The 24,788-nt window shown below is 38.1% G+C and overlaps 1 protein-coding gene across 2 annotated transcripts in view; it reads left to right on the plus strand.

Annotated features, from left to right (window-relative positions):
- SHQ1 (SHQ1, H/ACA ribonucleoprotein assembly factor) overlaps window positions 1-24,788 on the plus strand; it is a 101,078-nt gene that overhangs the window by 20,896 nt on the left and 55,394 nt on the right. For both annotated transcript variants that reach the window (XM_061396397.1, XM_061396398.1), the window contains 4 exons: window positions 2,695-2,822; window positions 12,180-12,334; window positions 14,662-14,715; window positions 17,142-17,265. In XM_061396397.1, the coding sequence (XP_061252381.1) occupies window positions 2,695-2,822; window positions 12,180-12,334; window positions 14,662-14,715; window positions 17,142-17,265 (461 nt within the window). The remainder of the gene's footprint in view (window positions 1-2,694; window positions 2,823-12,179; window positions 12,335-14,661; window positions 14,716-17,141; window positions 17,266-24,788) is intronic.

The following is a 24,788-nucleotide window of genomic DNA, read 5'->3' on the forward strand; positions in this document are numbered from 1 at the left end:
CTGATCTGATCTGATCTGGGCTCTCCTTTGCCTAAAGCATAAATTCCTAACTCCTTAGCATGTATAGAAAGTTTTCTGTTATCTGGATGCTACCTGCCTCTGTGGCGTCTATTTTGCCACCCCCTGCCCACATTTCATATGATGACAGTAATGAATGTTTGCATCTCCCCACCTGTACCACACTGCTTCTCACACATTTTTTTACTTCTGATTTCCCTTTGCCAGCTGATTTTTCCCCTTTTCCTGCTTTCCCTGAATAACTTTGACTTATCCTGTAAGGCTGGGCTCAACTGTCACCCCCTGGCACCCTTGCTTCCAGCTTGACATAGGAAGTGCTCATGTGTTATAGCTCATCTTGTTTTTACTGCATTATTTTGTAACATTCTGTGGGGTTTTTTTTCTATTGTTCCCATTGAATTGTGGTGCCCTGAAGGACAGGGCAAGAGTCTTACTGGTCTTCTCTCTTACGCCACAAAGAGGGCACTCAGTGAATGCCCATTGAACTCATGGCATTTTAAAACTTGAAAATAATTTATTCTGAAACGTAGAGCATCAGTCGACCTTAGATGTTGGGCATCACAAGGAATGAACCATCACTGTTTAGATGAGGGACTGTACTAGTGAGATTTTACTCAAAACATTTTTGAATTTTTTGAGGGGTGTGCATGAAGGTGGCAGAGATACTGTTTTACAAGAGGATTTTCCCCCTATTATTTTTCCTCCTGGGGAAAAAAACAGCATCTTTTCAGATGGGCCCTTCTGCTGCTGCTGTTGCTGCTGCTGCTGCGTCACTTCAGTCGTGTCCGACTCTGTGTGACCCCAGAGACGGCAGCCCACCAGTCTCCCCCGTCCCTGGGATTCTCCAGGCAAGAGCACTGGAGTGGGTTGCCCTTCTTCTACCCTTGATTAAAACGTCCTTGGTGCTCCAGCTTTCAACACCTTTTCCTCTCAGGTGGCCACTTCACCCTGGGTGTTCTGTCCTCTTCTTTCGCCTCAGTAACTGTGTGAATGCTCGGGACTTCTGTGTGTCTCTCTTGAGCACAGGTTAGCATATCTCACTGCCTGGGGGACAAGTTTCTGTCTTTCCTACAAGGACACCTCCAATAACTCGTCCCAAAGCAGAAGCCGTTCCCTCTCCAGTCGAGTCTGTTAGCATCCTGTGTCGCTGTCTCTGTGGGGGGCACCTAACTGTTCAGGCCAGAGTCCTGGGCAACAGCCTGATCCCGAGAGGAGCTGGCACTGAGAATTACTCCTTCAAGGTAATTGCTGTTCAGTTTTGTCCAATATGTGCTTTATTTCCTCACTCATAAAAATGGAAAGTTTATATTGGTTAATAGCTTGGATTTCAGACTGAGACTTAAAGGGGTCCAAATCCTGGCCCCACTTCTCACTGGTTCTTTGACCTTAACCCAGGTACACAACTTTTCCAGCCCTCAGTTTCCACTCGTGTAAAAGGGGAGTATTGATAGCACCCGTTGCCTAATGAAGTGGTGTGGGTATTCAAGGAAATAATGAATGAAAAGCAGTTAGTGCAGGGCTTGCCACATCCAAAGAACTCAGTAAGTTATCTGTGATCTTTCTAATTTTAAAAAGATTTCAGTATCTCAGTTGAAAGTCTTTAAAGTCTATTAAAGTCTTTAAAGTATTAAAACCATGAGCTAGAAAATCCAGTGTATCAAAACGACCAGTGTCTTGGGGTTCTAATTACCTGAAATATCAATGAATTTCCCACCATAAGTTATACTTTATGTCATTCTTTTCCAACTTCCAACTTTGAATATAAGATAGTATTTGTGCTGTGTGTGCTATGCTAAGTTGCTTCCGTTGTGTCCAATTCTTTGTGACCCCATGGACTGTAGCCCCCCAGACTCCTCTGTCCATGGGATTCTCCAGGCAAGAATACTGGAGTGGGTTGCCATGCCCTCCTCCAGGGGATGTTCCCGACCCAGGGATCAAACCAACGTTTCTTCTGTTTCCTGCATTTGCAGGTGGATTCTTTACCACTGCTGCCACCTGGGAAGCTGTAAGACAGCATCGTTTCTGAATAAGTGTCTTCAAAGAGTTTACTTTGAATGTAGCAGTTATTTTTCTAGTTAAAACTGAGAAAGTAAAGTACAGGAAAAGTAATTTTCTGTTCTCTGTGAAAGTTCCTTTTATCTTTTGCAATAGTTTTGACTTAGGGTCTATAAATATTAGCATAGCTAAATGAAATAGATTGCGTCTTGGAAGGAAACATGAATGCACATACTAAAAAATGATGTGTGTGTGTATGTAAGAGAGAGACCTCTTGGTGGTGGTGGTGGAATTAAAATACTATTTATTATAAGCTTATGAAAATTTGTAATATTTGCAAATTGCACAAGGCCTAGCCTTCATGAGCATTGTGTATTCAGATTTGCTTCATCCCGCATAACTGGTATAGGACGTAGGACTTTAGAGGGGACTGGTCTTCTCTGTACTTTCTGTTTAAAAAGATCGCAAATGTCAAATACCCCTTTAGTCTGAGGCTTACTTTGCATTTATGATGATTAGTAACCACAGTGAAAGTAATAGCAGCACTCAGTCTTGCCTTGAAATGTGCTTTAAATCAGTCTGTATTTCTAGTACAAATACGATGAATTAAGGTAAAATTTTAAACAGTGAAAACCAGCCTGATTATATGTAACAAGCCCCTTCATTTTTTTTTTTTTCCAGAGCTGACTTTATGGAAGATGAAGCAGTTAAGCAGGTTTTGGAATATAATCCTTGGTGGAGTGATTTATATTCAGAAATGATGACCTCTTTGGGAAAGAGTCAGGAGGAAGAAAATCTTGCTGCGTTAGGTAAGAAACTCAAAATAAGACTCATTTGCACACTGCCTTTCTTAAACACACAATTGTAATTGTCACATGGGGTGAAGATATTATTTTGATTTGCTAATTTTGGAAATAGGAGCTTTACCCGGGACTTGGAAATGTCACACAGTACTTATACTTATTTGTCTCAGAAAATTCTTTTGGAATATATTTTACTTTTGAATCATTGGGGTTCTTTAAAATTTCTTAATTTTTTAAATATTTTTATCAAATTTAGGGACATGTGTAGTTGTTGAATAATCTGCTTGTGGGATCTGAATGTTCCTCTGTGGTAAAGGCGTTTGAGTATTAGTAATGGTGAGAAAAGACCAAGTTTTCCATCCCTTTGTCTGTTGGATGAATTTGATAAGTTCTCCCCAGTTATTTCAGAAGTGGTTTCATGTGGAAGCAGGACTAGTTATCTTCCTTTCTGTACCTTACAGAGAGCAATTTTTACCAAATAAGGCTGCGTTAGGGGGTTTTATGAGCCACAAGAGACGATTGTGCCATGCTTAACATTAAGCCAAATATTATACACAGAGTTGTAGTTTTAGACAAGCATTTTATTAATGGGCTTCCCGAGTGGTGCAGTGGTAAAAAAATATGTCTGCCAGTGCAGGAGACATAAGAAATATGGGTTCAATCCCTGGATTGGGTAGATTCCCTGGAGTAGGAAATGGCAACCCACTCCAGTAGTCTTGCCTGGAGAATGCCATGGACAGAGGAGCCTGGTGGGCTATGGTCCATGGGGTCACAAAACAGTTCGACATGACTGAGCACTCACACACACACACACACACACACACACACACACATTTTATTAACACCTTTTCTAAGTGGGAGGTTGGTATGTTAAGTCTGTGAATTAGAATTATAACAATTTCACATAGATCAAGAATAGTGGGCTAATGTTTTCTGTTATACTGATTTGGCTTTTAATTATACATTAAAAATACCATGCCTAGACTTGTGTTGTGATGATCATTTTGTAGTATATGCAGATGTTGAATTTTAATGCTGTACACTTGAAAATTATATAATAAAAATACATGTATTAAAAAATCCATCCTATGCATTATTTGAGAGCAAACAATCTTACTTCCAAAAAAAAAAAAAACTCAGTGTTTAAATGAAAGGAACACACACACATACACACGTGCATGAAATGGAATATAGAATCTCCTCACTCCAAATTCCTTTTCCTGAAAATAATCACTGTTAACAATTTGGGGTATTCTAAACATATATACCCACATCTAAGCATTTGCTTTTAGAAGTTTATACACATAGATTCATATACACTCTCTTCTCACTTTGCTTCCTTTATAGTGTATGTTGTACATCTTCCATCAATGCTTACAGTTCTACCTGAAGCTTTTCATACCTGCCTAGTGTCCTGTTGTGTTTTTGTGTCATAACTGGTGACTGTTTGGGTTGTTGACTACTTGTGGACATTCGGGGTGTTTACATGGTTCTGCAGTGACCTTCTTTGACCACTGATTCTGAAGAAACTGTTGCTTCACAGTATTTTGATCCTCTGCATAGAAATGCAGCAGCTTGCTATTTGTTCTATTTCTAGAGCCTTGAAAGAGCCTATCATGTAATGGGTACTCAACAAATATTTGTAGAATAAAATAAATATTGCAGTAAATATTTTTGTAATTAGGTTTCATTAGAATTTAGGTGGTCTCTAGCAGATTGAAAAATTGCCAGTATTTTTTGGAGTTGACTCTCCGGCACAATGGAAATTTATTTGTAAATGATGATTCTTGTTACATTGTTTTCAGCAAATCCTTGGTTGTATATTTGATTTGAGTTCAAGAATCTTTCAGAGACTTCCCGTATCATGTAGGGGAATTTTCAGGCATGGGATTGCTAACACGATTTATAGACCTGCTTAGAAAGTTTGTTCAGACTTAAATCGTCAATGCTTTCTATTGGTTTGAGTCCGTTCCCCAGTTTTGGTGTGGTATCTTACTGAAGCAGTCTGGGAAGGAATTGGTGGTTGTGTAGTTTTCTGTCCACAAGGGTGAGCTAGTTGCCTTAAAAATCGAGATGGTATTTACCTTTAATTTAAATTTTAACTTGCTCTGCTTTAATCAGTTGTAGTGTATTCTAGGTCCTATTTTCTGTCTCAGTCGTTCTCTATGTATACTTTTAACAGAAGGCTAAGCCAGTTGGTGCCTTTAACCACTGTCCCTTCTGAGTCTCTGTGGTGTGTAACCCAGACTGGTGCTTCAGACACATTCCCAGCCCATTAAACTGTTACAGTGCTTTATTCTAAGAATCACTTTTAAAAACAACAAGGGCATGTGATAAAGGTAGAGGAACTTGAATTCTTTGTTGTACAGATGGTATCTCTTGTAAATGTGTTAAGTAATGGTTATGCCTATGAAAGTGCTCAGTCGTGTCCAACTTTTTGCCACCCCCTGGACTATACAGTCCATGGAATTCTCCAGGCCAGAATACTGGAGTGGGTAGCCTTTCCCTTCTCCAGGGGATCTTCCCGACCCAGGAATTGAACTGGGGTCTCCTGCATTGCAGGTGGATTCTTTACCAACTGAGCTATCAGGGAAGCTTGGTTATGCATAGGATATAAGGGGGATATAATAGGGGGTTCAGGGTTTAATGCCCTCCTCCTCCACAGGCTGCTTTGTGACTTTGCAACTGCTCTGGGATGCTGTGGAAATCCTGTATCTGCCTCACAGAATTGTCATGAGGATTGAACTAGATCATTTACTTAAAATCTTAGCGTATTATGTGTTAGAAATATCAGTACAGAGTAAATCAATGGCAGGAGAGCCAGGAATTGCCTTCCGTTTGAAATGACAGTTTTTGTACATTTACATGGCTTTAAGGGCAAGTTCTTTGTTTACATGATTCTTCTTTCAGGTTTCTTTTTTTCTTGTTCAATGTTTTGAGACACCCAGAATTGGAGGCACACATTGAAATGCGTCGAACCGGGCTCAAATAGGGGAGAAAAGAAATAAACCAAAACATGAACTTTGAAGATCTCAGCTCATTCAAGCAGTGTGCTGCTGCTGTAATTTCCCCCTTCCTCCTCTTCCTCTCATCCCCTCTTTGCTCCCAGGCCTTCTTCCTCTCTGTCATCACAGGGGGACATTTCCAGCAGATACAACAGTGCAGGTGAGGGGTGCGTCTTGGATTCCTCCTCCTTCTAAAGCATTAAGCTGGATTGTCTTGATTTCCAGATAAGCCTTAGGTGATAAACTTTGTCCCCTGTCTTTGCCTCGGTTATGACTTTTGTCATATTCGTCACGTCGCTCTCAGTTACAACACGGAGACTTTCCTTGCCGTCTTCATTTCTGTAATGATCTGGATCTTCCTCCCCAAAGGCTTGTAAATGGAAGTGTTAAATGCAGTGCTCCCACTGAGCTCTGGTTTCACGAGGATGAACTTACCACATTTCCCATGTTGTGTCTCAGCGGTTAATCTCAGCCCAAGAATCTTGGCACATGATCGCTTGTTATGACACCACGTAACACTCGTAGTCGGTGAACTTCCTAGCAGGGACATCCTGTTTGGCACCAGTGTTTGCGGAGTTAAACTGTCAGCATCAGCCCTGAAAGCTGCAACACTGTGGGGCTGGCCATTGGGGCCAAGGGTTTGAGTGCAGTACCTTTTCTTCTGATTCCCCTGATCTGTTTCCAGAAAGTGTACAATGGAATAGGTTTCAATTTCTCTGAGAGGAGCCAGATCATGTATGATTTGTTGACCCACAGAGGACAAGGATGTTTGGGAAGGGAATTAGGCAGCAAAGATTTAAAAATAATAAAAACAGATGATGTTTGAAGTGAAGTAACAAAGTCACTTTCCACTTTGGTGGGAGCCACTTGGCGGTCTTCAAATGTTTTGGTGGAGTTTCTCATCTCGGGAGGTGATCTTGGGCCATTTGCTTCCATGTTAAGGCACCAGTTTCTTCCCCAAATAGAGCCCGAAATAGGCTTTTGTTTGACTGTAGATTATTTGTTGTTATGTGTTCAGTTGCTGAGTCTTATCTGATTCTTTGCGACCCCCTGAACTGTAGCCCAGCAGGTTCCTCTGTCCACAGGATTTCCCAGGGAAGAATACTTGAGCGGGTTGCAGTTTCCTCCTCCAGGGGTTCTGCCTGATCCAGGGTTTGAACCTGTGAGACGCTCCTGAATCTCCTGCATTGGCAGGCAGATTCTTTACCACTGAGTCACCTGGGAAACCCTGTAGATTGTTTACAGAAGTATAATTAACCAAAATGTTATGAACTGGATAGCAAAGCTGCTATGTTGTGTAGCTAACGTCACATGAATGCTTGACTTTATTATAAATGTTAATTGTGGTGGCAAGCATCCAAGTATTATTTGTACCGCATCTGTAGTTATTTGTGGTGCTTCTCCTTGGTTGGACCTGACTGTGTGCAAATCTCCCCAAGTTTCCCTTTGGGTGATATGATTTATAGCTCTAATGTGAAAGGCCTGAGGGAGCTCAGACTTTTGGTTTCTCTACTGATTTCCCAGTTTGCTGTTATTGTTATTTATTATCTCTGGTTTCTTTGTTTGAAGTTCAGAATTTAAATATTTCTGTGTATTTTTAATGAACTACTTAGGCCAAACTGGAACTCAAACCACCCAGGAAAAGGTGGGTGTGTTGTAAGTGAAGGTTAGGGGCACCCAGCATTCAGGAATTTGGAAGAGTGCATTCAAGTCAGCCTTGTGTGTATAGTCATAGAAAATTATTTGTGATGTATAGAAAGACTTATCTGTAGGTCATATAACATCAGAGCTCATAGTACCCAAGTCAACCTTTACAAATCATTGAATACATACAGGTGTGATGACTTAGGAGTAAGGAATAAATGTGTGTGTGAATGATTTGGTATGTTGTTCACTGGTTCTGGGCACGCTTACCTTGTGATTCAGAATTCCATGGAAGCAGAAGTCTTTCTTAGCCAGCTAGAGTCTAAAGGCTTTTCTCTAGTGAGATCCTATTGTCACGATCACCTGGCACTTTCCTATTAGCTAAACTAATGAACGTCTCCAAAACTGTACTTAAGGGAATACCTTCTCAGGTGTTCTTGCTGAGTAATAGGAGTCTTCAAATATTTTGTCAGATATGTGTTCTTCATGCAGCGAAGAAATGTTCCTTTTAATAGTTTCCTCACATCAGACCACTTTAAGTGAACGGAGAGCTTCTCTTTAATTGAAAAATCTTCATATGAGCCCTGTAATGGGACAGTCAATACCCACTTGATCTGTCACATGAATTTCTTTTTTAGAATTCAATCTTTTTTTGTTTTTTTAGAAGTCAGTCTTTAAAGAGTGCTTCTCCTAACTGTGTTATACTCACCTGTATTATTAAACTTTAAAATATACACATTTCTTTTTGTTGCTGGCCAGCAAATTAAATACGTTCATATAGTTACTTGTTTATGTGAACAATGCTTGTACAAATACACTAAAATTTTTTTTAAACATAGACTTTTTAACATGGCTGAAAAAAATAGTGTATTTTATGTCATATCCTGTCTTTTTTTTTTTTTTTTTTTAGTACTAACGGTATTTTAGTAAGTAAAGGAATATTGCTTCTAGTAATTTCATGTAAGGGTATTTAAGATTTTTTTCCCAAGAGAACAGACTGCAAAAAACTGCTGGAAGGAAACCTTACAGCAAAAAGAAGCCATGTTAAACTTAAGGCTCCTGAGAGTATAGACATGAAAACGATATGTGAAAAGGGACCATTATGCGGGAGTAATCATATTCTTTTCCTTCGGGCTTTTGCCCAGTTGTGATGAACAGAAGGGCAGTCTTTTGTTGAGCAGAGACAGAAAGGCTGGGACTTAACTAGCTATTAAGAGAGTGACTTGGGAATACTAAAAAGGTGGTTTAATAATTTTTGGTTTCTGAGAAGGTGTCAAAAACACGTGGCTTTTATTAACTCTTCTCCACTAAGAAGAGGCTTCCTGAGTTAAAACTGAGCTCATGCCCTCTCAGCTAGTGGCCAAGTTTCCTGCCTTTCTTTGCCCCTGGATGTGTTTGTAAGACTTAAGTCCTCGATGATAGGAAGTGAGTGAAAGTGCTGTGTGCACTTTCTGGATCAATTCCTTAGAAAAAGGTGTTTGTCATCCTCTTCTTCTTCCACTTTGCCATTGGTTGGAAAATTTTAACCTGAAACAGCATCTTATACCATAGATGGAAGTCATATAGTGGAAATGCTGATACTCACCCGTTCTGGACTGTTCACTCCGAGTAGTAGTGTGAGAAACTTCTGTCTTACTGAAGCCACTGTATTTTGGGTCTGTCTGTATGTACATTTTATATGCCTATATGTGTGTGTGTGCTAAGTTGCTTCCACCCTGTCCAACTCTTTGTGAGCCTGTGGACTATAACCCACCAAGCTTCTCTGACCGTGGGATTCTCCAGGCAAGAATACTGGAGTGGGTTGCCATTTCCTTCTCCAATGCATGAAAGAGAAAAGTGAAAGTGAAGTCGCTCAGTTGTGTCCGACTCTTAGCGACCCCATGGACTGCAGCCTACAAGGCTCCTCCGTCCATGGGATTTTCCAGGCAAGAGTACTGGAGTCGGGTGCCATTGCCTTCTCCATTGGTAAGGTGACTGATATTTAAAAGAGATAGTGTCTCTCTCTTCTGTTGATAATTTATTGGGAATGGGAAAAATATTGTATTTGCAGGTGGCAAAAACCTAAAGTGCTTGGAAGTAGTATTTAGCAAGAAAAGCAGCAGATCTATTTGATAAAGTTGGTGGTTCAATACAGTAGAAAAGATGGCTTACTGAGCAGACTGTGCGGACACAATTAACTCCTCATCTGTAATTAACCAAAATCTGAAAATACAAAAAAGTAATTTTCAGATAGATTATAGATTTAAATTTAAAAGAGGAAACAGTAACTCTTAAAGAAAAGCTGAGAGACTCCATGGACAATTCAGGAGTTGGAGAAACCTTATTGAAGGCTATAAATTCACAATCCGGTTTAAAAAAAAAAAAGATAGACATATTGGACTACACACAGACATAAATAATTCAATGACCTAAGATCCTCTGAACAGAGTCAGTAGAGATGCAGTAGATTTGGAGAGATGACTCGGGTTTGAATCCATAATAGACAAGTTCTTAAATATTTGACAAGCCATCCAGAAAGTAACTGGGCAAAACATATGGGTAATTTATAGGAGAGCAGATCCAAGTTGCCAAACAAATCTATGAAATAATGTTTGGAGTTTAGCAGTTAGAGAAATGCTAACTGACGTAACAGTGATATGTCACTGTATTAGTTTCCTCTTTTTGCATTCCAAGTTACCACAGATCAGAAACAGAGTTCTGATTTGGCTGTTTTCATGGGTCAGGAGACAGGTATGGAGACCCTGATACCCACCTGTCCTGGACTGTTCACTCTGAGTAGTAGTGTGAGAGAGAAACTTCAGTGTATTTTGGGTCTGTCTGTTACAGCAGTTTAGCCTGTCCTGACCTGCATATAATGGACAATTCTGAAACCTGGAAAAAAGGCTTTAAAGTTATTTTGGCAATACTTTGATATTCACTGGTTCTGGAAGCTAAATGTTCCTCATGACTGAGTTGAACAACTTTTAAAGTGAATTTGAAAGTGGTCTTCTTATGGGGCATGGAAGGAGAATGAAGAATTAATTTGTAAGGGAAGAGATTGATGACACTGACATAGAGGTAATAATATATCTAGATACTTAATAGTTTATCTAGATGCTTAGAAGCTGAGGTGTGGTCCTCTGCTAGGGGTCTTGGAAGGCTGGAGACAAATATGGCCATCTTTTCATTTTCAAAAAATAGATGTTTGCAGCTGTATTCCTTTCTGAAGCTCAGAGTTCTTTTCTAAGCTCACGTGATGGTTGGCAGAACTTGATTCCTGCAACTATAGAACTGAGACCCCCACGTTCTTGTTGGCTTTCAGCCGGGGCGTCACTCTCAGATATTAGAGGATCCCACAGTTCCCTGCCACGTGGCCCCCTCATGACATGACGTCTTATTTCTTCACGATTGGCGATTGGCGGGAGAGTCTCTGCCAATATCAGAACATAGTCATAATAATCGTAACAGTAACTGTCCTATCACTGTTGCCATATTCTTTTGAATAGAAGCAAGTCACAGTTCCTGCCCACACTCAAGTGATGTCTTATTGGAGGTTATTTTAGAATTTTTCTTACCACAGTCCTTTCATATCCATTAAACTGAAAATGGTTTTTAAAAAAGCATTTATGGCTGGGAGCAAGCAAGAGATATGCTTAGGGAAGGGAACTTCTGTCCATGACCATTACAAAGGAGAGATGTAGCCCTTAAATAAAGTATCTCTTAAAAACAGATAAATTTTTTGACCCAGTAAGTCTACTGTTGGGGATCTGTTTTATGGAAATAAGGCCTCCATTATCCAGTGACATATGATATGACATTTACTGCAGCATCATTAGCAGTGGCATAAAGTTGGAAGCAGAGTGAATGCCCATCAGTAGGGGGAGTGGTTGGATAGAGCATACCACACCATGGAATATTCTACTCCTTCACAAAATTAGCTAAGTACCAAGTGACTTGGGGAGATTTCCTGGAGGTGTCATTGAGTTAGACTGGCTAGATGGAAAAAAATAATCTGATTCTCTGGGGAGGAAAAGATATCAACTCCCTTGTATACATGTTTGTGTGTCCTATGGTTGTAAAGAAAAATATGAAGTGACATATACTAGATTTTTTTTAACACGGAAAAAGTTATTGATGAGGATAAAGGGTGCCAAGCAGAAGAAGAAAAGGAAACATCCTCTTCCAACCAGTTTAGTATGCGTGGTATAATCAAATTTGCATATTTATGTAAAACTTTGTATAAATGATATTTTGAAAAATAATATGCCCTTAAAATTGACTAATACATGGGAATACTTCAAAATAATATTTACAGAGTGTTTCACATGTTTTCTGTTATCAAAATATAATTATCTTATTTTTAAAGTCAATTGAGTAATTGTCAGAGTTGTTGTTGTTGTTGTTGACAACAGAGTTGTCATTTAGCTGTCTTGAGTACAGAACTGTGTAGCAAAAAAAAAAAAAACAGCCAGTATGTGGGAGGGGTCTGGATATAAGGAATAGATATTGTTTAGACATTTTTTTTCTTTTTTTTTTAGCCCTACTAGAATTTGAACAAATACATAGCTCATAAAAAAATTGTGAAGTCTAATTAAAAAGTTGTTTCCATGTCCAGAGTTTAAGAATTTTTATTTCAGTTTCTATAATTAAAGTTCTAATTTTGACAAATCTGTCTGCAGTGGGGGTTTTACCAAACAGAATGAAACATCTAAGTTTTAAATGCATTTTCTTCTAGTATCTTTTTCTGAAGAAGAGAAATATCAGCTGCGAAAATTTGTTAATAAATCTTACCTGCTGGACAAGAAAGCCCATCGTCAGGTGTACTACAGTTTGATTGATATCCTTCTGGCATATTGCTATGAGACCCGTGTCACCGAAGGAGAGAGGAATGTAAGTGCGTGTGTGTCTGTGAACGTTGGCATAGACTGTTGTACAGAGTAAACTGTATTAAGGTCATGAGTGTTTATTTGGGGACAGTCCGAACTGAGGTGCACAGGTCTGTTGGTGATGGATGCCAGCATGAAAGCATAATGCTTTTTAAAGATTTGTTCATTTATTCATTTTTGATTGTTCTGGGTCTTCATTGCTGCACAAGCTTTTCTCTAGTTGTGGCAAGCAGGGGCTACTCTCTTGAGGTATGCAGCCTTTTCACTGGAGTGACCTCTTGTTTCGGAGCACGGGTTCCAGGGTGCATGGGCTCAGTAGTTGCGGCTTGCGGGCTCTAGAGCACAGGCTCAGTAGTTGTGGCACATGGGCTTAGTTGCTCAAGGCATGTGGGATCTTCCCGGACTAGGCATTGAACCTGTGTCCCCTGCATTGGCAGGCGGATTCTTACGCACTGAGCCACCATGGAAGCCCCAGCATAATGCTTTTATTTGGTCTTTTTTTTCTTCTCTCTTGGCATTAGTCTCACTCAATAGCAGAGTGGGGAAGTAAAGCTGAAGGTAGGGAAGAAGGATATCCTGGGCTCTCATCTCTTTTAGGAGATGAAGTGACCAAATGAGACATCTGTTGCCACATGACACCTGACATTGGAAAGGGGTAAACTTTACCATTTCTAGTCTTTCTCTGAGCTGTCTATTAACAGATGTAAGGTATAGTATTTTGTACAAAAAGGAATGTGAGCATTTATCTGCAGGTGTCCCTCAATTTAAATAGTATTTGTACTTCTGAAAAATTGTATGTAAATCACATTTTAAAAACCTGAATTGTATCTTTTTGCTATTCAGTGAAATCCTATTGCAAAAGTAAATCTTTTTGTAAAGAAAGGATGATCTTACTTTTTTAAATGATCTTTTAAAGAAATATATACAATTGTATTGTATCTCTTCTTATACCACACTTGATTCTGTAAATGAAGAGCTGAATTTCTTTCTCACCTGTATCTCTGATCGTATATATATGTTTTTTTCAAAAGGCTGGAAAGCCAGAAAAAAAATCTTTCCAGTTAATGTGTCCCTGTATCTATTGATAATAATTTTTGCTCAAGGGGTTATACTTGAGGTGTGCATATGCTTCCCTGTTTTTTATTTATTTATTAAATTAAAAAATTCTTTAAATTGGCATAAAGTTGATTTACAATATTTCACATTTACAATGTAGTGATTCAGTATTTTTATGTATTTTACTTATATTTCCTTGTGCTGTACACTGTATTCTTGTATCTTATTTATTTTGTACATAATAGTTCATCTCCTACCCCTATCGTATCCCTCCCCCCTCCTTCTTTTTAGATTACACAAATAATTCATATCATTGTAAAGGAAAATACAGGAAGAAAATAATTAAAATTTCCTGTCATCTCAGCTATCAAAGGTAGCCATTGTTACAAGGAAATGTTTCTCTTCTCGGCTTCTTTCATCACACACATGTATTTATATTGGGTTGTAATGTATGTACTATTATTTAACCTGCTTTTCTCGCCTACTTAACATCATAGTATTAGCATAATATTGGGATAAGGATTTGATATGTGTCAAGTTTTTTTGCTGTTGGGATTCTAAAAATTTCAAAGGTGACTTTTGAGATTTGTATTTGACTCCAAAATGAATATTAATGAGTGTATTAAGTGCATACTATAACTGAAAATGGATTTTGTTCCACTCACCTATTTAGAACACCATAGTCAGAGAAAATGTTTTCTTTGACAGAAAAAATAGCTTCATATTGCTTGAGAAAATGAGTGAGAGTGTTTAGTTATGCCCAATAAAATTTTGCATTTTTCATTCTTAGATTCATATATTTGAAATCACAAAGTCTTGCAAACTTCAAGGTCTTCTCTAGAATGTACTTATTCTTGCAGACCTTCTCTGAAAAGCCAGATTCTTCAGCAGCTTTTTAAATGCCACAGAGGGTACTTTAACATTATCTTTGAGTCTTTTCGTAGATTGTTTGTGAAATATTTGGGAGGTAAGTAACCTAGTTGAGAAGGACAGAAATTGAGCATGCATTGCTTTTCTTTAGTTTCAAAGCTCTTGCTTATGTGCTCTTGTGTTCTGGTACTCTTACCAGTGCAAAAGCTTCACTTTGTAAAATTCTGAAGAAAGTAGAGACTTGGCGTTTGATCACCTTGACATCAGCAAAGCCATAGACACTTCTTAGGTTTTACACATGTCAATACTATTCATATACTAGTTGAATAAGTGGATATAGTTGTTTTCTTTCTAAATGACTTTACCTCTCATATGACACTATCCTTTTCTTCATAACAAATAAAGGTTGAATCTGCATGGAATATCAGAAAATTGAGCCCAACGCTGTGCTGGTTTGAGGTACAGTTTTCAGTTGCAGTTGTTTAGATTTTGTTTCTTCAGAGTTACATTTTGTTGTTATTAGTTCATTTGTGGTAATTTAAGCAATTCTTTGACTTTTTTTGTGTGTGCAAATTAACTAATTTATTTTAATTGGAGGCTAATTACTTTACAATATTGTAGTGGTTTTTGCCATACATTGACATGAATCAGCCATGGGTGTACATGTGTCCCCCATCCTGAACCTCCCTCCCCATCCCATCCCTCAGGGCCATCCCAGTACACCGGCCCTGAGCGCCCTGTCTCATGCATCGAACCTGGACTGAAAAGTGGTAACTTTATTGTACTAGTTTTTTTTTCCCCATGTTTTTAAATGAAATTCTGCTTTCATCTGTTACTCTTACGCTAATCATAGTACATAAAGAAGGCCAAGTGTAGGGTTATCTTCGAAGTTTGAAGAAGTGATGGGGACATTGTCTGTTATGGGAAGATGCTGGGTCAAATTTGAGGCCTGTATGTAAGTTGGCATATATTGGGGCTCAGAGCTCAAAGACAGGCAGCAAACCTAGGTGATAATACTGTTAACTGTCACTTACCACCAGAGACTGTGCTAAGCCTTTTATATATATTACTTCACCTAACCTTGCAGTAAGTCTGTGAGATAAGTATTACTGGTGTTTTACAGATGAAGAAACATAGGTTATATAGCTTAAATAATTTATCCTAGGTTTCTACAATTAGTATGTTTAGATCTCATAACTCTTCTAATATAGCCATAATTGTTTTTGTGTCTGTTTTCTAGAAAGCACTTGTTTATATTTCAAATGGCAAAGGATGGTGTCTTTAAATTTACTAGTTTTGAACATGCTGTTGTCCATCAAAACAGAAGCTTTAAAAAAGTGTTTATTTAAGACAATTGATAACTGCATCGTCTATTAAGGCAACTAGTTTTGTTTCTGTTTCCTCCCCACCCCAGTTTGAATCCTAAATAGTGTACATTTTCAGTTGGAAAATCAAAGTTGTTTCATGGCATCACTTTGTTCAAATAATAGATAAGGCCTATATGTAAGTTGGCATATATTGGCATACATCTTCCCATAACAGACATTGTCTCCAAACTTCCAAAATACCCTACATCTGTTCAAATAATAGGTAAGATAAAAACAGGAACTGAAACACTTCACTTTAGCAGAGAATCTTGCTACTCCAAGAATGTCCATTAACCAACTGCCTGACCAGTATCCTCTGCTGGGAGCTTGTTGAAAAGACAGAATCACAGAGCAGACCCTCTGAGCTAGACTCTATAGCAAGATCTCCAGGAATTCATATGCATATTTAAGATGGAAAAGTGCTTTTCTCTGGACTCCTCTTGGGTTCTATGTATTTCCACAATCAGCATATAGTGGATAAATCGGCTTTTGTGATACTCACAGTAATTATTCCAATATTGAAAACAAAGTAGTTGGTGACTAGATCATTTCATAGTTTAGTTATTAAAATCTGCATGAAAAAGTTCATCGATTTATGATTTTATTTTGACATTTTTTATTGTTTTTTAGATAACTTGCTATTGTCATACATATAACCAGCTCTGTCAAACTTTTATAAGTATTTAGTTTTTGCCAGAATTTTTTAGAAGTTCACCATTGTTTTTTATATTATATCAACTATTCTTTGTTGAGTACTCAGTATTCTTAATCAGATCACTCATTTATTAAAGGTGAATATACATGGAAATGTTGTACTCCTTTAATGTTATATGTTAAGTTTTATTTGCAGGTTAACATTTTTATACATTTTAAATCAAAACCCAATTAAAAAACAATTTTGTAGAAAATGTGTTTTCATTAAGTTTTACATTGCTGATGGCATCAGTTTGATACCATTCAAGATAAAGCCTTTTCACAGAAATGGGTAGTTTTTGCTTTGATAAGTGAAAGTAAATTACTGAAGTAAATGCCATGTATTACTCATGCCCAAAGCAGAAAAACAAAGAGAGAGAGGAAAGAAGGGAACTCTGAACACATTGCAATAAAGAGTTCTGCATTTTTCATCTGTATTATCTCGAATGGTCCTAAAGGACAAAAACATGAAACATGTATCATTTAGAGATGCATTTTATGCGCATCTGTATTTTGTTAGTACCATGTGTTTCACATTCATAGTGGTAATTCTTAAAAGACTTTAAAAACTTTCCTGCTATGAATGTGATTTTTAAGGAGCACTTGTGATATGTTGATAAAGTATGAGGAATTACAAAGGCCAAGATAAAAATTTTATTATAAGTTTACAGAAAGAGTCTCACTGTATGGCACTGTATTTATCTTCCACTTGGCTTCATGTTGACTCAGACTTGGTTTTTAATTGAGAATAGTTTTACATTTTGTTGTGGTGCTTTTGTTTTGTGTAATATGGAAATGATTATTCATGTAAATGATACTTCACAGACTTGGACTAATGTTCATGAAATCCTGGTGTCTTTTGGAAGAAGAGTTTTGTGTTATCCACTGTACCGCCATTTTAAGCTGGTGATGAAAGCCTACAGAGACACTATAAAGATATTGCAGCTAGGTAAGATGTTATGCTTGCAAATTTGAGAGTGAAAAGTTAAATGTTTTTAGTCTGTGAGGATGTAGTCATTGATTTTTACTTTTCTTCCTTTACAAAAATAAGTAATGAAAATCATTCAATCCAAACACTCTTCCTCTCAGGTATTATATAAAGTAATTGTCTCTCTCTATAGGTATATAATCATACAGACAGGTGTGGTACTTTTTTTAGAGTTCGAGAGTGGGGAGGGTAAATACAGACAGTGTTCCAAAACATCTTGTATTTAGTAGATTGTATCATTCAGTATTTCTGTGTCATACAGATGCCTGTAATTTTCTAGGCTTTATTTTAGGGTTGTGAGTAAATTAATAAGTAAGTTCCCTGCTCCTGTGAAGTTTACAGTTTTGCCAAGGTGACCGATGGTAAGTAAGTAAACAATTCCAGCGGTGAGTGAAAAGTTCTCTGTTGGAAGAAGGACAGTCATCCTAGGAGGGGCACAGAACCTGGATTTGGCAGATCAGGAAAGGTTCTCCAGAGAAAGTTCAGCTACTCTGGTTACTTGATTACTGCTAAATCAAACCCCAAAAGACAAATGTTTGCTATTTTTAAGGATGTGGAAAATTCTAAGCTCTGAAACAAATTCCAAAGTGCCTATAACAGCATCACTGGATTAAGTATATATTTTCCAAGGTAATGACTTTTTTAAGGGGACAACATCCATTTGTATGTATTAGTTCTGGCACATTTTTATTAAAACTCACTTGGTATACTTTATGGTCATTTCTTATATTTTTTTTTAGGGAGTCTCATTATTTCTTTGTCTTTAGATAACAGTGCTTCTGGAGGTTTAGTTTTCAGACTTGAGGTTAAGAAGGAGAAAGGAAGAAGTTCGTTCCTTTATATCATTAGGCTTAATGGGAATAATCACATCTGTACTGTTTTCTCCCTCCTAGGATTTATCTAGGTTTTTCTTTGACTTCTGTGTGACCCATAGTTTTCCTGCCCTGGGGGGAAAAGTCATCTTTGAAGTAGATTCTTTTAAAATAGATAATAATCGTAAAAATGAATCATAGTTAAGTGAAAGATCTTTTTAAATTCATCCTACTGGTTTAGACTAGCAGTATTTTATTTTAAAGGATTGTTGATTATAGAACAGAAGAGCTACTGCCTTTGAGGAATCTGTCTTCTGGGGAAACACACTGTTTTGTTTGTTTGTGTTTTTTTTTGGATATTCTTTCTTTTTACCTTCTAAGATATTTTTTTAAAGATATTTTTGGTGTGGACCATTTTTAAAGTCTTTGTTGAAATTGTTACTATATTGCTTTTGTTTTATGTTTTGGTGTTTTGGCCCTGAGGCCTGTGGGATCCTAGCTCCCTGACCAGGGATCAAATCCATACTCCCTTCATTGGAAGGCGAGTGTTAACCACTGGACCTCCAGGCAAGTCCCCAAGATATTTTTTTGAACTGCAAAAATTATCTTGAAAAGTCAATCTACTATAAATGACTGATTGTTGAATTTGAGTACATGTCACAGTTAATTTCTTGTTGAAGTCATGATAGATTATCTGCACATTATTCATAGATTTAAACAGTGAGAATGCAGCTGTGATTTTCTTGTTATATCATGGCTTTGAGATGGAAAACTTGCAAAACCCCCATGTGCGTGTGCACATGCACGGATGAGCATGCATGTGCATGCACACGTGCGCACACACACACACACACACACACACCCTCTTGTTATTTTATTCTGCGAAATAATCTAGTTCTCTGGGTTTTTATTTGAAAAGTAAGCAGTTGTGTGATTCATAATCAAAAATAAATTTGATTGCCTTGACTTACACTGTAGTCAATTCCTCAGTTTTAGTAGGTCGGAATTGAAAATTTCGACTTAAGTTTCCATTATTATCTATCTACAAAAAAAGGCTTATCAGCTGTGTTGTGATAGCAACAGAAAACCCGAGGTAGCATGCTGAAAGTGAATCCCAACCCTGTATAAACCATGCACAGTATGTTCTGTGGCTTGTTTGGGTTGTGGCTAGTTAGTGCTGAAACAGAGAGCTAGGTTGTCTAGAGTTCATGCCCTAAACTATGGGGATGGCAAGCTCTGGATGAGGGTTGACGCCTTTGTTCATACAGGTGGGTGCCACCGGGATGCCATTAATACCATTGAAGAGTCTCAGTTGTTCAGACACCTTATAGTTTAAGTGCAGGTAGCGCTGGTTTGGCATTTAACGTTTTCCAAGAATGAATTCGTGCCTACTTATAATCAAAAAAGCCATCACACTTTTATTCTGAAGGTCAGTGTCATGCTTTCATAGTTGAAAGTAATAAATAACTCTCTCCCCAGAAGAAATGCAAATCTTACGTGAAACACGTTTCCGAAACCAAGGAAGGAAGGCTGGTATCAGAATCTACAGATTGACTGAGAGCTAAGTTTTTAAAGAGCCATGAATTTGCTTTACCTGACTTCACAGAGGCCTTACAAAATTCTTCTCTGGGCCTTTGGCTGTTTTCAACTTTACATTCTCTCTGCTATACCTTCCCCACCCCTGGAAGACTGTACATTCATCTCTCACTGTTGCTGTACGGATAGCTCAAATTCTTGTAAGAGAAGAAAACCTACTTTGTGCTTTCAAGTGTCATTTTAGTGCTTAATGTCGGGTCTTGCATGTGGAATTCCTCTGTCTGAATCTATAATCTTGGGGCACATGATCATTCCATGCTTTCCCCCTCTGTTCCTGTATCTTTAGCAATTTTTACTTCTTCCTTCATTCTTTTGAGAAGATTAAGAAGAATCCTTCATGGAAGTATCACTTAGCTGCCATTATTCACTGAAAATCAATGATAAAAAGGAATTAAAAGAGAGCAGTGTTCTAGTATGTCTTAAGAAATTTTATTGCTTTTATAAATGACCTGAGTACTTGATTATACATTGTTTATACAACTTACTGTTATTCTACTATCTGTGTTTCATTCATCTTTCTAAAGGCAGTCTTTATTCTTCTTCCACATTCTTGTATGGTTATTGAGCATATCATGTAACTGTTAGATTGAAAGGGCTAAACATCAAGGGGTAAAAGGGAAAAAACTTAATTTTTTCTCCCTGTTCCCACTTCAAGCTCTTTCTGTGGAGTGTTTCTTTTATTGCTTATGGATGGAATATATATCCTATAAATATCACATCACACACATATATCCTATATGATAAATATTCTATAACTTTTTATATTGCTTTAGATTATAAGAGAAGTCTCATTTCAGTACTTAAAATGTTCCCTTTGAACTTGATTAAAAATATAAATCTTCCCTTCCCCAGCTTGGGCTTGCCTCAGGTTGGGAAGCCAGCAGTGCAGAGGGGGCCCTTACCCTGCTGCGGGAACCTTGCTTTCTTCCAGAGCTACTCTACTCAGCCACAGGCTGCTCCTGCCTGCTTCTCTATGGGGGCCTTTTATCAGTTTGGGGTCAGACAACAGTCTTTGTGCCCCACAGTTTCCAGGACAGGTATCTTATGCTCTCCAAGGTCCCCCCTTTGAAATCTCCTTTCTCTTGGTTTAAGAAAAACCAAGAGACAGGAGAGCACCTTTTTCCCTTCCTCATGAATGATGGTAGAAATCCCATAGTACCCCAACAGTCTTATCCGAAGAGATTTTCTGGACCATGATACCCTTAAATTCCAGGAGGTGAATATTGGTCCAGAGGTGACATACCAGGTTTTTGGCTAGTGTCTTACGAGTTTAGCAACAGAGGGTTAAGCATCCCTTCTTAAAATATGGAAATACTTGATATCTATTTTGTCCTTTGTGAGCCGCACTGGAAATGAGCCACAGAGCCCTGTCTTAATGTGCTAGCACAGTGATCGTTCTAGCCACAGCACCTTGGTGACTCCTTTCTGTGTGCCAGCACGAGGCTCAGTTCCTCATTATATCCACACTGTCTTCCTGAGAAGTCGGGATGTCAGTCTCCATCTCATGGATAGAAGAAGACAGTCTCAAGGAAGTTCAGTCCAGTTGCCCAGGCTCACTCAGCTAGGAGTTGGTGGAGCCTGGATTGGATGCTGGGTCTGCCTGACTCTTAGGTCTGTGCCCTTTGAAGTATTGAAATAGTTATAGTAAAGGAAATTTTATGAAACTGGGATTGACTTTACAATAATCCACAGAGGGTTGGCGGAAAGTGGGAGGGTGTGGAGACAAGGCTGGCCATGAGTTGGTCCTTGCTGAAGCTGGGTAATGAGTACTTGGGGGTTCACCACCCTATTTTTTCTCTTTGTACATGTTGTGATCTTCCTTTATAAAAAGTTATTTTTTAAAAAGAATCTGGGGTCTTAACCCCTATATATCTGTGTTTTCAATTTAAATTTATTCACCATCTTTTAGAAAACATAGTACTCTTTGTTCAGACCATTATATAAAATTTTTGGCTAGTAAAAATGCATGTTTGAAGTTATTATTTCAGGTTCTGTTTTGTTTTTAGGTCTAACAAGAAACCTACCCTTCTGTGAACATTTGAGATCTGATGTCTGGTAGTTCTGTGGGCAGACTATAACCTAAGAAATAGCCTTCTGGCGATTAGTTATTGTTACCAAGTAAAAGCTGGCATTATTTCATGTAATTAATAGCCCTTACATATTAGTCTTACTGGGCTAATCACTTTTTCAGAAATGACTGAAATGACAGCTTTACTAACCTCTTCTGTGAATAGATATAATAGCACAATCCATGTGAAAGAAAAGAGCCATAGTAAGTGGCTTAGGGCTGATCTTTTCCTTTAAGGCAAATGGTTGTTTAAGAAACAGAACTATGGCAAGTGTATTGTGTGAGCTCTGAGACCTCATGCAACCTGGAAGATGAGTTTATTTTTAGCATTTCATTTCTCTTTAGTCCAGTATCCAAACGCTTCTTTTTAAAAATAATTAATTAATTAATATGACTGTGCAGCATTGTAGCATGTGGGATCCAGTTCCCCAAGCAGGACTCGAACCCGGGTCCCCTGCATTGGGAGCTCGAGGTCTTAGCCACTGGGCTACCAGAGACATCCCAGCTTCTTTTTATTGAATTTTAAAAATTATCCTAACTTGAAAACTAGAAGAAAAATCACTAGTTTTTGATGTTTACATTTATCTGTACTTAATTTTTGTGGGTTCTCAATTATGGACATTTTAAAGAACTATTAGACCTTTTAATTGTTCTTTCTTATGGGCCTTATATGAAATGATTTTGAGGGTTATTCAACAAGCATTTGTTGAGCACTTGCTATGCGAAGATGCTGAGCTGGGTCTGGAGATCTTGGAGTAAGCAGGTGGGACATGACTTGCACTGGGAGAACTTAAAATTCTGTTGGGGTCCTGGAATAGCACAGGTTTTTTAAAAATTACATCTTGTAATAAGTAGTTCAAAGGAGAAATACAGTGGATGATAATATAAAGCCAGGAAAACTGGCTGAGCTTTAAGTCACGTATGACACGTCATTTCCTGCAGAGGGGAGCTTCTGCCTTGTTTGACTTCTGATTCTAGGCTCCTCCTCAGTTTCCCGTCACTCTAAAGTACTTGTTCATTGGTTAGTGTGTTCATCTGTTAACTTATTCATTCAGTAGGTATTTGTCAGCACCTACTATAAAGCTATTTATTATGTACAAAGTGCCCATATGAAGAGCAGCAGAAAGCTGAATTAGGTTCACGGACTGTATTTGGGGAACATCTTCATGAATAAGGGAGCTAAAATGTCCATCACAAACATTAAAGACAGAGGAGACAGTGGTAAGCACCTTACAGGAAATGCTGACTGAGCGGTTTCAAAACAGGGAGAGGTGATATTTCGTTAGGGATCAGAGAAAGCTTCATTCGGGACTGGAGATTTGAATTGGGACTTCAAGGACTGGTAGTATTGCATAGCAGGGTGGAGGGAAGTATTCTAAATATTGTGAGTGAGGGGCATGAGACATTTTATAGATGAGCATCTGTTTCATCAGTGAAACTTGGGAATTGATAGGCTCTCTGACCCTGAGATTTGCCCTTGTTGTTCAGTTGCTAAGTCGTGTCTGACTGTTTGCGACCCCATGGACTTTAGCACACCAGGTTTCTCTGTTCTTCACTATTACCCTACAGCCTCTAAAATTAGTTGACAGTTTTACTTGAGTCAACTGGTCTCCAGAATTGATTTCTCTGCTTCCCTAATATGATCACTTAATCTCCTGCTCTCCAGTCAGGAGACGATATTTCTTGCTGTTTCCCTCTTCATTCTAAATTGTTCTTGAACTTTTCCTTTCTTGGTCAATTCCCTGTCACAGTTAAAACATTTTGAAGAATGGAACAACTGTAGTGCTTTCAGTTAATTTCAATAGCATGGAATTCAGATTGGATATTTGAAGTTGTGTTGGTATCTGCTTTTGCTGACTGCTTCCTTACATGCCAACCAGCCTAAGAAAGGAGGGACTTTGGAGCCCTGGCGAGTGTGAACTGCAGCTGGAACCTGTGAAGGAGAGGATTCCCCTGGGAAGTCCCCATGTGCCAGTCTTCTGCCTTGCTCTTCTGGGATTCTTCAACAAGGAAGAGCAAACTTCTTTTACTTCCATCGCTTCCTCAGAGCCTAAATCCGTGTTCCCAATCTTAAATTGGCACATTCTTACTGCCTATCTATATTATTTATCCTCACAGCATTTTTGGGTTTATACATATACTTTTGTATGGAAGGAAGGGTATTGTATATGAGCATGAACATTAAAGGGAAGAAAATAAAATTCTGATCAACTCCATAGACACATATTTCCTCTAAGTATCTTATTCATCATTAAATATTGTTAATCACTGAAATTTTTTTTAGATTGCTTGCCTGGAAATTACTGGTTTACATTTGTATAAAGCGTTCTTTGTTCTCTTTAAAATATTCTCTGCTAAGTCGCTTCAGTCGTGTCCGATTCTGTGTGACCGCATAGGTGGCAGCCCACCAGGCTCCTCTGTCCCTGGGATTCTCCAGGCAAGAATACTGGAGTGGGTTGCCATTTCCTAATCCAAAAATATTCTCTAGGGGGCAGCATTTCCTGTACGGTTTACAAATAATAAATTGCTTTTAATTGCCATAACTGATTAAGATCTTGTGGTTATTCTGCCCCCCCCAAAAAAATCACTTAAAGTATCTTATGGGTGGGTAATAGCTCAAGATACACTGCTTATCTTTTAAGTATTTAAATTTAAATCTACATGTTATTTACATTTAAGTCTACATGGTATTTCCTATACCATTTATATAAGATTTTTTGTTAATTTCTACAGTTTCTGATCTGAGCAATGGAAAAGAACCCCAGGAGGTTAGTTACGTGGTTTGATATTATGGCTTAAAAAAATTCTATGTTTATGACTCTTTTAATAAATCTAAAGTCAATTTTGAGATTTTTTTTAATCTGAATTTTTAAGGAAGTAACTATAAACTTTCTTTAAGAAGATAAAGGTATAAAAATGTATATATTTAAGACAAATTTGGGAGAACAAAGAGAAAATATTTTATTTACCCTAAAGAGTGAAAGTCCTGTGGCATGGTAATATTGAGA

Source organism: Bos javanicus, chromosome 22, assembly GCF_032452875.1.
Source record: "Bos javanicus breed banteng chromosome 22, ARS-OSU_banteng_1.0, whole genome shotgun sequence".
NCBI classification, from domain to species: domain Eukaryota; kingdom Metazoa; phylum Chordata; class Mammalia; order Artiodactyla; family Bovidae; genus Bos; species Bos javanicus.